Here is a 15424-nt window from a genome sequence, read left to right as displayed (position 1 = left end):
GTCACCTCCCCAAGTGTGAATCTAGAGGTGGAACATATGCTACCTTAATAATCAACCATGCCATCCCTAAGTCTATAACCGTCAACTCGTGCACCTACCAAGTGTCTCAACTGGAGAGTCTCCTCTCGACCCATGACACGTGGTGTCTCATCCAAGTGCCTAGGGTGAGTCCCCCATGCCCTACTGCCTGAATGGAGAGTGTCAAAGTGAAACAATCAAACTCTCTGCGACTGTAAGAAATACTGGAGGATGATGGGTGGGTATGTCCCAAAGAGTATGATTAAGATTCTGTTGGAATACTCAAGAGTAACCATACAGATGACCCTCTCTCCTCCTTGGATTTGTTGATAACTCCCTCGAGGCCCTTCCTCCACTAAACATGGTGTCCCCAAATGCTCGACAATTTCCTCATCAATCGTAAGTGAGTTGCGTCCAATGGTACACCTATTATCCCTGTCCATAAGTCTCCCTAGAGGCAAAGCTCCAAGAGCCTATTTCATCGCATCATGTGTCACTGCATACCACCAAGTACCACTGCACTCCATGAAATTCCACTATATGCCGCAACCTATACCTGTACACCACTGGATACCCCCGACTACGGTTATACCATCTTGTACCCTCTTGTGTCCTCCTTGTGTCACTTCCCCCACGTCCTCAATGCAATGTGAGTCACTCCTTGTACCACACAGTGTAAAACAACATGCTATGGTATACCACCATGCATCTCCATGCTCCTCTGTAGACCACTTCTCCTCACCGCATAGCCCTGCACACCACTGGGTGTTATGGCCTAGAATTGGGTTTTTATGCATCAGGCCACATCCCTCTATATAACACTAAACACTATGACCTAACTTTGTGTAGTCTTGTGTACCACTACCTACTATCATACCACCCTGTAACATATGGTATCATGCATGTGCCAAAGTGTCTACCACTCTGATAGTGACCCCACCATGACATGCGTCATGTCCCCTTGTCCGTCCTGGTAGACCTGAGCACCCTAACTCCACTCCTGCTAAGGGGGATTTCTTTGTTATGTCGATCATATGTGACCCTTGAGTCCTAAACCTCAATGGGAGAACATCGTCTCCATACAATATACGGTCTGGTGGCCTACCCAAGCCACCTCCTTGAACTAGCTCCTGCCAGAGAATGTTAATCATTATGCACCCCCATGCGCAATCAACATGCCAAAACAACCAATGGATTCTGCTCACAAACCACCTGGCCACTAGCGTCAACTGGAGCTCCCCTAAGGAATGCATGCACTCAGGCATGGGTTTGACTACCTCATCAATGCCATATCCATCTCGCATGTTAGATAGGAAGCCCCGCCTGGATCCCAATGCCAACTTGGGCCTCCAACACCCTCAAAGTCTGAGAGCTCCCACTGATATTTACTCTAAACTACAACCATCTCCATGAGTCTAGCCCACTCCACCGGGTACCAACTCAGAATCTCTTGCCATCCAACCCCAAGAGAGGGATCGAATGCACAAACTCTAGCACATAGAACAAGCCCGACATGTGGATGTTGCATCTTGTGCAACTCTGACCGTCTCATCCCACTACCCAGGTCAACACATGAGATCTGACTAGGTAGCTCTATGTCTCTCTCTAATGGGAAAAGGTGACCCAACAGTGCTGCTAACCTGGTCATCCCCTTTGGTATGTCTAGACAACTCCGCCTCTCTCAATCCAATGCATAAGGATGGGCTGATAATGTTGTAGATCCTGTCAGTGTGCCTCTGAAGCGAACTGTGCTGAAATCCCAACGTGTGGTCTCTATGCTGCCCCTCATCAATGGCTAGCCCAAGGGATGGCTGCACATCCTCCTCCATCACGGGCTCGACATGAGCCTTCGACTGCTCCTCCATAAACAACCCAATATGCATGATATGCTCACCAATCAGTTGTAGGTGACTGTCATCTGGCAACTCCATCATAGATTTGGAGGCCTTTGTACCTATTGGCTCCTCAACAACAGTGGAGCTGTCTTCTGACACCTCACCAACCTGTGGTGCATTTTTATCACCTGAGAACTTGGTCACAACCCCGAATACCTCATCAATGGATGACGCCTCATCAATGGGTGTATGCTCAACTATCTCTTTGCCAACCATGGCCCCTTCAACTACTCTTTCATCTTTTTTCTTAATACTTCTCATCATCCCTGCAAAATCCCATTGAATCTCCATTGGTTTGTGCATACCCCTTAGTTCACAGAATTCCCAAAAAGAGAGGGACGTCTGAATGCCATGACCCAATGATTAGTATGCCCTTCAGTTTTCCCCTAATAACTCCACATTAGTTGCAATCATGTTTGAATTCCCAACTAAGGAAAGAGAGGGACGCCTGAATGCCATGACCCAATGATTGGTATGCCCTCCAGTTTCCCCCCAATAACTCCACATTAGTTACAATCATGTCTGAATTCCCTTGGTCCGGTCCAACTAGCCGTTTCCTAGTCAAATATAGTCGTTAGCTGGTCTAGCCTACCCATTCAATATGGTCGTTGCCTGGTCAAATATAGTTGTTGGATGTTCTGTTCTAACTATTTAACATGCAACCTAGATCTGATTCTTCAACCTGTCCAGACGATCAACCACACTGGTTGGTTCGAAACGCATCGACAAATGAAATATCATGTGGTTTACGCCGAAAAATTTCTCTTAAATTTTTATGCAAGTTTTCATATTATAATTTTAAAATCGCATTAATATAAATGAATATTAAAATATTAAATAAAATAAATAATATATATATATATATATATATATATATATATATATATATATATATATATATATATATATATATATATATATATATATATATATTTCTTTTTAAATATTTCATACATATATATAATAATGAAAAAAATTATATATATTTTAGTTGCAATCATGTCTGAATTCCCAACTAAGGAAGTCTCTGTTTCTATTAAGTTCACCAGGGAACAGGAAGTCAATGGTTGCCTCCCTTTCCTTGATATTCTTATTTCAAAGAATAGTGACGGTTCCCTCTCCCACCAAGTGTTTCGAAAGAAAACACATACGAAGCAGTATCTTCATGCCAGTTCCCACCATTTCCTGGCTCAGAAGTTGGGCGTTCTCAACACCCTCGCTACTCGTGCCCTAAGGATCTCTGATGAAAAGAGCTTTGAGAAAGAGAAATCCCATCTCCTTAATGTCTTTGTTGAAAATGGTTATAGTAGATACTTGGGTTAGAAGGCTTTCCTCAAAGCTGCCAAAAATTCGTTAACTAAAAGAGAACCTAAAGAACAGGTCCTAGGGGTCCATCTACCGTTTGTGCAAGGGACCACTGATAAGATTGTGAGGATTCTTAAGAAACATAATGTTCCCTCGACCTTTAGACCCCTTAACACCATTCGTAAGTCCCTCCGATCAGTGAAGGATCCTATCAACCCTAAGGACATGAAGGGTGTCTATATTATTCCTTGTTCCTGTGGGACCCCCTATATTGGTGAGACTGGACGCTCCATTAATCAGAGGATTAGTGAGCACACAACTGACCTTAAACATAGGAGAACCAAGTCTTCCACACTAGCAGAGCATGCGGAGAAAACCAAACATCATGTTTGTATCGATGAGGCCAATGTTATTGCTAGAGTTTCACAGTTCCATCACCAAAAATTTAGGGAAGCCCTTGAGATTGAAAAAAGGCCGAGCAATCTCAATAGAGAGGACGGCTGGAAGATCAGTAGTTGTTGGGTCCCCGCACTTGTTTCCTAATCGTGTTCTTCCCTTCCTCCCCTCCATCTTTTTATAGCTTGTTCTAGTTTCCTTATAAGTTAGTTTTCCCTTGTTATCCTTTAACCTACTCTCTTTTTCCATAGTTCTTTGATCATCTTTGGTGGGTTAGTTTATATAGTATAAGATATTTAAATAGCAATTTTTATTTAAATTTAGTTTAAGCAATTAGTTATATTCAAAATTTTAACTTAATTATAAAATAAATTTATATTTAAATAAAATAAATAAATAAATAAACAAACAAATAAATAAATAAACAAATAATTAAATTTATAATATAAAAGAATTATTCTGATTATATAAGAGTTAAATTAATTTATTTTAATAACTTTATTAATAAGATCGATCTAACAAATATAACAATTTTAACAAATAGGATTTTAATTTTTATTAGCCCCTATAATTAAATATAAAACTAACATTAAAAAAGAAAAGAAAAAAGAAATGTATATATATAATAAAAATTAAAAAAAAAAATGAAATAGTTAATTATATACTTTTTATGTATATTTAATGTAAATTCATATTTCCTATTAACTATTTAAATTTAAACCCTGTTTACTTTAATAATAATATAACTAACTTACTATTGATTTAATAATTATTTAAATCTGTAACTTTAACCTATTTTTATTTAGTTTTATATTTAATTTTAATTTTTAATTAAATATAGTTATGCTCTCCTATCCCTTCGTCCAATCCAACTAGCCGTTTTCTAAATATAGCCATTAGCTGGTCTAGCCATTTTCTAAATATAGCCATTAGCCGATCTAGCTTACTTGTTCAATATGGTCGTTGCTTGGTCAAATATAGCCATTGGATGTTTTGCTCTCACTATTTAACATGCAACCTAGATCTGATTCTTCAACCTGTCTTGACGATGAACCACACTGGATCTAATTCTTCAACCTGTCCTGACGATGAACCACACTAGTTGGTTCGAAAGGTGTCGACAAATGAAATATCATGTTATTTATGCCGAAAAATTTCTCTTGAACTTGATATGGATCACAGAAATCTCAATTCAACAAACAAATATATTCTTTAAAGAATGGGTTGAAAGGGATTTAATATTATAGATATTTATAAATTAAATTGCGTTCAAATCGTTTGGTGAATGCTTATGGTAATCTAAAATTAAATTTATATATTGGAAAATGATTATATTTAAAATTAGATTAAAATATTATGTTGAAGTTTGATAATTTAGAATTAGTTATATATATTTGACTCGAGACTTCCATTGTTCATATTGTTGTTGGAGATTTTTGGAATAAAACTCTGTAATATTTTTGATCCATCCAACATTAAGGACCAAAGAGCTATTAATTATAATAAAATTAATTATATAACTAAATTTAAGATAAACTTAAAATAATAAATTCAGTTTATTTAAGTTATAAATATTTCAAAACAGATGTTTGATTAAAATTCCAATAAAATTTACTTATTTATAATATTACCTTAAAATACTTAAATTAATCTAATTTTTAAATTTATTATATAGTAAAACCTTTCATTGCCAACTTTTTAATTTATTTTGCTCATAAAACTTCTAATCATCCTAATTAATGTAACCATTATTACAATATTAATATAAAATAAATACTAATGTAATATTATAATATTAATGTAATAAATGTAACGATATAACAATCATTAACATTAATGTAATAGTGTTAGACTAATATAATATAAATATATTGTTATATTGATGATTAACATTATTCAACTTGGTCAACTATGGTCAATCTTATTAACTTTTTTAAATATGACTAACCATTATCAACTATCAATAATCCTCCATGACCATGATCAAACATTGTCAATCATAATAACTCTATTCTTGACAACTATTTTTAAACCTAACCAGTGTATTTTTTACCTTTTATAATCACATGCACTAATAATTGTGCTAATAAATCACATGCACTAATGTAATTGTGCTAAATAGATATTGTGGACCAGGTCCTCAATTACTTTCATTTCCACAAATTGAATAATAGACCACTTAATGTACCGTGACCACATAAACGAAAGGTCAATCATGGCTTCCGAATTGGAAGTTGCCTTCATATTTCAAATCTCACTTTCGATACTGCCTTTTACTACGAAGTTTCAATCATGGCTTCCCAATTGGAAGTTGCCTTCATATTTTCTAATCTCACTTTCGATAGTGCCCTTTACTACGAAGCTTCAATGATGGCTTCCGAATTGGAAGCTGCCTTCATGCTTCTGATCTCACTTTCGATACTGCCTTTTACTACGAAGTTTCGATCATGGCTTTCGAATTTGAAGTTTCCTTCATATTTCTGCTGCCACCAAAAATATATTATAAATACCCAACAAAGTTTCCAGGGAGATCCAAAAGAGGCTCTTAATTTTAATTGCTTACACCAGATGGCAATGAGCAGCGCAAACCAGGAAATTGAGTACACAGAAATGAGCGTGTTAGATCGAATCCGGAGCCATTTGCTGGATGACTTCGAACCCTCGTCCTGCAACACGGGAAAGTGGGGGTGTCATACAACAACGATTTGGGGCCCTCAAGATGAAAACTTCATCCACACCGCTCTCCCCGCCGACTTGTTGTATAACAGTCCAGGGGGGACGGAGACGGAAACGGAAACCCTGACCCCCGCCGTTAAGTCTTCCCGTCCCTCGTTCTCTGTCTCCGTTACGCGAGATGAAGATTTCCAGTGGGAGAGTATTCCGATCGACTGGGGATTCGACGATTCCGTCGCTCCGTCTATGAGCCCTTCCTTATCCACTGCCTCCACGAAGCTCCCGTTATGTGAAAACGATTCGGATAACATGATTCTGTGCGGTTACCACAATGAAGGGATGCCCCCAACGCCCAAGGAGGAGCCGGTGACGGAAATAAAGAAGGAAGAGAGCTTTTCCGTCAAACGGGAGGAGGATGTCCGTCAAGAAACGGTAGCCGCGATGCCGAATCCGAAGAACAATGTGGGGAGGCATTACAGGGGCGTAAGGCGAAGGCCGTGGGGGAAATTTGCGGCGGAGATAAGGGACTCTGCGCGCAATGGCGCCAGAGTGTGGCTCGGCACTTTCACTACGGCCGAGGAAGCTGCGCTCGCATATGACCGTGCCGCTTACAAGATGAGGGGATCTAGGGCTTTGCTTAACTTCCCCCTCCAAGTTGGGGGGGAGGACAGTGATATATTTAATAATATGCGGAGCTTAGAAAAGGCGGAGAGTAGTAGTGGTGAGAATGAATTGAGTGGGAAGAAGAAGAGGGAACGTGAGGAAGCGAGCAGCAGTGTGAGTGAAGTTGAGTGGGATAGAGAATGTCGAATGAGAGTGGAAGAAGATAGCGACGAGGTGTGTTGGGGCATGATGATTAATGAGCTTCTACGTGGAACACCACCGCTTACACCAAGTGCCATTTTCACGAGCTTCGACGGTCTCCTCTCCCCTCGACAGCTCATCGTGAATTGAGGCTTTCGGTGCGCCACCTCCTTTTGCGGGGCACACTCATTTTCATTCTTTTACCATTCATTCATTCATGTACAGGACTCATCACGAGGTTCCTATTATTTATTTATCTTTTTATTCTATGTTCCTTCAATAATTCCGCATTTTGTATACTTTCTTAAATTTCAATTATATTTATTTTTGTTAAGTTAAAATTATAATAAAATATTAAATATATATATATATATCTCGGAATGACGAACGATAGTATTTTGTTTATATAATATAATTTATATTTATAACTATGGATCATAAAATATAAGTAATATTATAAATAAATCTGGTTTGTTGTGATTTAATGGAAAATATTTTAAGAAATTTAATTTTAAAAAATGTTTGAATAATTTTTTATGATGGAAATAGATTCAAGGCCATAAAAAAACCCAAAGCATCCAAAATCCTAAAAATTTAACATTGTAATTAAAATTTCCAAAAATTTCTAGCAATTTTTTTTAAATTTCCATTATTTTCCAAACAAATTATAACCTTATTAAAATACAACTTATAAATATTACCCATGCATTCAAAGACCTCGTTAACGTTGTTAGACTACAACTTATAAATATTACCCAAATTGCAAGTGCATTCAAGAATGCTTACCTCGTTGAATGGAAGAAGCACCTAACCTATTCAAGAAGATGGCATATTCATACATCATGTCTCGAAAATATGATAGAACTGTACTTTTGTCAGCATAGCTTTATTCGTAGTGTTCAATGTGGTAACCATATTATCTTAGTGTTGTCTAGCAACGTCACTAAAATCGTAGTTTCAATGCAATATTTTTTTAATGATAAAATAGATTTAATACTATTAAAAATGTTGGGAATACTTAAATTCTTAACACTTGACACGTGTAACTTAAATTTTCAAAAAATTCTGTAAGAATTTTCAAAATCTTACTAAAATTTTCTCTTAAAAAATATACATTCCCTACTAAAACTACAATTTCGCCCAAACTGTAAAAAAATCCATTAAACTCTTTTTTATGTACTAAACAAAATTATAATATCAATCGACAACACCAAAATAATGTGGTTCCCACGCGGGGCAAAAACTTGGGCCTCGTATGTGAAAGCGTACAGTATGTTGCCCTTACGGGATGCGATGACTAATAATGGAGTGGGGACATGCTGCTGTTACAACGTAGAGTGGGATGTGCTGGAACCACCTCATCTTTGTGGTCAGTGATCTAAAGCCTACTTTCCACTTTACGGGGGAGGTTACATATCCGTAGTTGAAGGTGAATATTTGGTTGGTTTAAGATGGATAAAGTGGTTAAATTTCAAAATCATTTATAGTGTACCATATCGTTTAAATGGTGATAAACATCAAAATTATTATTTTATAATATATTTTACAGGGTTAATTAAATAATAATAATTTTATTTAAATTATTAATATTTAAAAAAAAATTAAAATCATATATGAAATAAGAATTTTAATCGTGAATTATTTTTTCCCCTCACTTATATTTTTAATTTATAAATAAAGTTTTATTATAATATTATTATTATCCAAATTTAAGGTCATCGCCATGAGATTCTTTTATTTGTGGGACAAGGGATCCATCTCCGCAATTTGATTGCTAAGTCTACGAAGATTTGAGTGCTAAGTTTACAAAGGCATACATACTCTAGCCCCCTCTAGTTTTGAACCTGTGACCTCTTAAGATGAAACACATGCTCAATCTACGAAGATTTGACTGCTAAATCTACGAAGGCATACATACTCTACTCCCCTCTGGGTTTGAACTTGTGACCTCTTAGGAGGAAACACATGCTCCCAAACAATACACCAAATTGTTGTATGAGGCCCCCTTTGACTGCTAAGTCTACGAAGGCATACATACTCTACCCCCCTCTAGTTTGAACCTCTGACCTCTTAGGAGGAAACACATGCTCCCAAGCTAGACACCAAATTGGTGTATGAGGCCCCCTTTGATTGCTAAGTCTAAGGAGGCATACATACTCTACCCTCCTCTGGTTTTGAACTTGTGACCTCTTAGGAGGAAACACATGCTCCCAAGCCAAACACCAAATTGGTGTATGAGACCCTCCTCTAGTTTTGAACCTAGTTATTATTATACATACTCTACCCCCCTCTTGTTTTGAACATGTGACCTCTTAGGAGGAAACACATGCTCTTAACCATTAGACCCACTCAAGCTATATTATTAGGCTCTTAACCATTAGGCTCACTCATACTATAATATTATTACTATCCAATTGTAAGGTCACTACCAAGCGAGATACCAAATTGGTGTATGAGGCCCCCTTGTTTGTAGAACAACAGACCCACCTCCGCGCAACGCAGTGATTTGACTACTAAGTCTACAAAGGCATACATACTTTACCCCCCTGTGGTTTTGAACCTATGACCTCTTAGGAGGAAACACATGCTCTTAACCATTATAAGGTAATAACATGGCTTACTAATGATACACTACTAACAAAAACCATAATTCATGTTTTTATGACACGTTTATATGACAATTTTTTTATTTTTCAATTAATTAAAAGGGTAAAAATGACATAATTATTTTTGAGATATATCTTAATTGAAATTTTGGAAGCCTTATTCCAAAATAGACATCTCTATCTATCTAATTAAATGAAAAACTTTCAACTCCAATCAATGTGATTATTTATCCCTTTAATTATTATAAAAGTTAAACCTTAAAATTTTTACAATTAGGTAATTTAGATTAGTTTTTGCAATAATCCTTGAAATTTCGTGATAGAAAAATTGTGAAAACTATAATATTTTTCGTTGCTAAATTTATATTCTTATTAAAAAAAATGGATTTAGCATTCTCATAAAATTATGTAGTTTTTTGGGCTTGAGTATACCTTAAAACTAGAAATTCTTCGTAATGAGCTCGTCTTACTCGGACTTAAGGAAACAAGTTAACAAACCAAGACCCAAAGGCATCTGCCATGAGTGAAAGCTTTCCCCTTTACACACAACCAATGGGTAATTTTAGGTGGTGTGGTTTTCCTTAAATAGCATAGATGAGGTAACCTACATTTCTCAATAACAACTAGTGATGGTTGCCCCCACTACTCTTTTGAAAACTAATTTATGATAGGTTTTCTCACCGTGTTAAAAAAAAAAATATGCAATTTTGATAATTGATACATGAAATTTTTAACCATTTTTTTAATTTATTAGTTACTATATGGAAATGTGTGTTGATTCATCATCATTATTTAAGAAAAACCAAACTACCTAAAATAAAATTCCACCCTTCTATATAAGGAATATTTTTTTCTCCTTAAATTATAAAAAATAAATAAATATATTTGTTTAAATGTCACAAGTAAAAACATAATTTTCTTTTAATTAAAAAAAACAAAAACAAATTAACTATAATATAATATTATGTATATAAAAAAATACACATCTTTATTACCAACTTAGATCCATCTTAACTATGGATCTACCAAGCACCCAGATAGATCAAATCTCTTTTCACTCTAAAAGAGGTTTGCACATCAAGAGATTTGATCTCTCTTCGTGCTTGGTAGATCTTGAGTTAAGATGGATCTAGGTTGGTTATATATATATATATATATATATATATATATATATATATATATATAATTCTTATCAAACTACCATATAAAATCCAAAACTATCAATAGTAAATTGAGTATTTTACCTCAAAAAAAAAATTGGTCAAGTTGTTTGAGTTCTCCAAAGATTACATCACCCTTGTGGCTTGAGAAACCGCCCCTTAGGGGCATCTAAGCCATCAAAATCACCCGAGGATCCCTGCGGCCACACCAACCCTTAACATGGCTGGATTTTTTTCCCACAAAATTTCAAATCGATGACCTTCACATCACGGAATGACTTAACAATACACCTCATCATCATCTATTCTATGCCCCGTGGGAAATTTTATTCTAATTATTAATTTTATTTTATTATTTTATTTTTAGTTTTAGTTTTATGTAATTTGACAAGTCAAAATGTTTAGATAACAGAACAAGACATTACAACATACTTTCCATATTATATTAGAAATAGCCTCTCAACACAATAAATTATTTGTTTAAATCCAATAAATAAAAACATATTTCTTCATTCTAAATTATTTTTCACTATAAAGAAATAAAAGCATATATATTTTAAATATAATGAAGTGGTAAATAAAAATATTTTTTACCAATTTTAAATATTTCACAATAACGTTAGCCATCACCTCACTTCAGAGTCGCCCAATTAGTAAGATCTCATACTACCTAATTCAATTTTAAATAAATATCATATTTGAGCAAGCTACTATGATTGGGCCTTTGTAGAATATAGTTTACATCTCATGTTAAGCCTCTTAAAACCTCAAGAAAAGGTGGTTTCAATTCTAGAAAAATTGAACTATGTCAAAATTACCAACATAAATTTGAAATTTTTTCAGTATATCTAAACATACCTAGTGTTTTTAGTGTTTTTGCTAAGTGTTTCCCAAGACCAAGAAACCTCCTTGAATCCCTTATGCTTACTCGACCTTAGGAGTAAAATACTAAGATCGCACGAGCATGGTTTGCACTTAATGATAATGATTATGCTTCTCTGATTTAAGCCTATAAATCTATATATGTAAACACATTGGCTTAGGATCCAACGGTTTAAAGACCCTAGAAACTCTCTTAATCCTGAACTTTTATTAACAAAATTTATAGTAAATTGTGGTATTCGCATTGGCCTTCCATATTAAAGATCTAAGTCTTCAAAACTTAGAGAGGTCCGCTTTTAATATCTTAAACCTTAATGAGTTTTTTGAAATACTTTCCAACTAAAACCATCTAGGGTCTAAACAATAGTTAAAGCCCCTTTTTAACATAGTGTCCAACATTGTTTTCATTGGAAAAATGTATCGATAAAATATATATCCAATAAGGTGAGTGTATCATCCAATCTACTCATGTAAATGGGTGTACATTATTATATAGTAGGAATTGTGTGGTAACATGCATATTCTTTTGTCACAAGGGCTTATGGTTATACAAAACCATTATTCTACTCTTCTTATTCCACAACTATTAACACATAAACTACCTGACAACAATCCCATAGTCACATATAATCCACAAGAAAGGATCATAATGTAAATGTATAGCTTGCATAGGGTTTATCAGAAGTAAATGGTCCTACATTTTAAACCATGAATCCCTCTCCATGCTCTAAATTCATTATACAACATTTCATTGTTGATATAGGGATTGTAGAGATATATTATGATAACAATTATGAAAATAGAAATTTTGTCAAACATTTAAGAACCAAGACTTGTCTTGACTATAGCTTACAATTGTTCACTTAATGGATCAAAACAAAACATACAAAATTTTAATTACCAAACAGACACATTGTTATGGTATCCAATAAATTTTTTAATATGTTGCAACTCATAAACTAATTCTTATCACCAATACAACCTCTACATTTGCATCCTTTAGGGCTTACAATATTAAGTAGTGTAACATGATCTCTAAGGATGTTTTCTTCCATTTAAATATCCATTAATTAACAAATTATATATATACATTTATTCTTTTAAATCATTTTTAAAAATAATTACACACCTTATTCAAAGCATGCATAAATCCATAAACCAAACTTGATTTTATATCCATTTCAAGGAAACACTATAAATATTTATCCAAAGAAAAGTTACTTAGAAAACTAATTGAGGGAGAGCAATTTTCCACCCAATCATAGGCACAATTGCATGTAGTCTTTCTATAATTGGCTACCCTCTGGCTAATCCATGATATAACAAGCAAAAAATATAGAAAAGTTCGGTAATTATGGGAAATTGGCTAACTTATTCTAGTGTAAATTCAAAGGGATGTTCCTTGTTGGTTTTAAGGACCACCACAACTTTAGGCACAACTTTAGGCACCCCTCTTACTAGCTCAAAACAAAACAAGGGAGAGTCTCTCCTTGGCTGCTTCATGTTCTCTTAGGAAACTCCTTCCAACAATTCAAAAGAACTTCCCATGTGATTCTAGGTTTCAAATGAAAGGTTTGTCGACTAAGTTTACACAAAAATCAGCTCACGTCACATCTAATTCGAGTTGAACAAGAAATGAAATGGAAGGAAATAAAGGAGATGGATCATACACAAAGAAATATAGCAAAGAGAAAAGTAATATAGTGTAAACCCAAATTTTATTGATAAATAAAATAATAGAATATTGTTGAGAACAAGCTAACTAGAATGGTGGTAGCTATCTTTGAAGGGAGAGATATGGTGGCTACACACATTTGCAAAAGTTATTACAAGATGTGGAAAGAATGGCTTTTTAACATCAAGAAAGAACCCTTGATGTCTAAAACCCTAACCTTACAGTATGATGCACCAAAATTTTTTGTAGGCCTTGAGGTGGTTAGTTGGTACAACAACTTCTTAGGGGAGGAACTTTTGCATACAATGTCCATTTGGGGGCACAGAATAAACTGTTGGAAAGAATTATTCAATGATTACAACTTTTGGCCAGGGTTACTCTGGGTCCACCGAATTAGCAGAATTTTGAGGTAAAAAATGTGCCTCAAAATGAAAAATTGTTAAATTTGGCAACTAAGGCAAAACTCGACCTTAGACAGCTCATATGATGCAGCTGATATTTTTATTGGATTCCTCTGATATTTTAGTGAAGTTTTACCAACGTTTTGACAAGTAGCTCTAACTTGTTTGACTACGTTTTTGTGAAGGAAATTTTTGTTTGGATAGGCCGCCTTTTTGGGCATAGAAATCGAGGCAGACCATATTGTTTGACAAGCTTTGAATGCAGAAGGGTTTGAATGTAGCGTTGACCAAGTTTGACTGAGTATTTTCAGACTATTTTTGGGTTGATTTGATTTGTTGTTGGAGGCCAAGTTGACTAAGTTTGACCAAGCTATTTTGGAGGTCAAAATCTGCCCTGTTGACCAGCATTGACTTTCTGGTTAGGCCTTTCTATGGCTGCTATTTGACTGGACAGATTTCACTTTGATTGGGCAAGTGAATATTACATATTGTACTCTTTCTCTCTACTGAAATTTTGAAGAATAATAAGAAGGATTGATCAAAGGGTTTCCCCCCACATTGGGGTTTGTCCCTAGCTAGCGCCATATCTTGTGTCCTCTTATCTTGGCTTGTCTTCTACTATTATTGTTTATGTTCTATCTTCATTTTACTATCATGTTAATGTGATTGCTAATCTGGAAATTGATATCGAGCTAATAAGAAAATTGAAGTAAATTTCTCTCAAGCATAGAACATATCATTGTTATCTAAAATTAACAAAAATGTACTAACTAAATTAACTTTAAAGAGCCAATAAGATTCAATATGATGATGTCATTAGCAAGGGTAAATATTTTTGGAGGGAAGAGAAAACTTGTATTTAGTCATACTTTAGGCTTATCTCCTTATATGTTTACTCAGACTTCAAGTGTGGTAACACATTGGATGTAGAATCTTATTCCATATCCAACAAGTACCCATTCTACATATTTTTGAGTAGACCCAAATCAAGAAGCATTCAAAATACATGAAACACATTTTTTCATGTATTTTATTTTTTCTTTATTTGGATTTTACTCAAAAATATACTAAGTGGGTACTCATGGGATGTGGAATTATATTTTTCATCTAATGAGTGCTCATACTTGAAATTTGAGTAACTTATACAGAGATAAGTCAAAAATACAATAAAAGGTAGGTTTCTTGTTTTGTCCTTTAAAATTTCATAACTCTTCTTTTATTATATTCCTTAGGAGGCTCATTTTAGACTTCAAAATTCCCCTAATTAGAAACCAAAATGTGTAATTTAGGGCCTCAAAATTGCCTTGGAAGTTTGGGACCCGAAAAACTATAGAAGAACCGCTAAGAAGATAGCGAACCATCAAGTCAGTAGAAGTGGTGGGTGGCCATCAATATCCACCTAGATTAGTCATCCTCCCTCAACCAAGAAGAAATGGTCTCCATTACATCAATTTACCACATTAGATGGGGAAAATTTTGATGAGTTTAGCTCCATTTTAGCCCCTTTCCCAGGTTAAGAAGTTATGTTGCCTTGAGCACCTGCTAGAGTTGTATGTTTTGTTGGAGGGTATCCTTTGTCTTGGTGGTCATGATCTAATATGTTGTATCA

At 35.0% G+C, this 15424-nt stretch overlaps 1 protein-coding gene across 1 annotated transcript; it reads left to right on the top strand.

Moving 5' to 3' along the window:
* The first annotated feature begins 6164 nt into the window (after positions 1 to 6164).
* Positions 6165 to 7343, top strand: LOC149225335 (ethylene-responsive transcription factor 2-like). Its single transcript, XM_089375073.1, has one exon. The coding sequence runs from the start codon at positions 6183 to 6185 to the stop codon at positions 7239 to 7241; it is 1059 nt and encodes a 352-aa protein (XP_089231199.1). The 5' UTR covers positions 6165 to 6182; the 3' UTR covers positions 7242 to 7343.
* The last annotated feature ends 8081 nt before the right edge of the window (positions 7344 to 15424 follow it).

Source organism: Pinus tabuliformis, chromosome J (assembly GCF_031772625.1).
Source record: "Pinus tabuliformis cultivar Carrire ecotype Pingquan chromosome J, CPIR1, whole genome shotgun sequence".
In the NCBI taxonomy this organism is placed as follows: Eukaryota; Viridiplantae; Streptophyta; class Pinopsida; order Pinales; family Pinaceae; genus Pinus; species Pinus tabuliformis.
The sequence above is the reverse complement of the archived record's forward strand: the minus strand, read 5'-3'. Positions and strand labels throughout refer to the sequence as shown.

Excerpts from the sequence above, each read along its gene's own strand:
- LOC149225335 (XM_089375073.1), top strand. The coding sequence starts at position 6,183 with ATGGCAATGAGCAGCGCAAACCAGGAAATTGAGTACACAGAAATGAGC.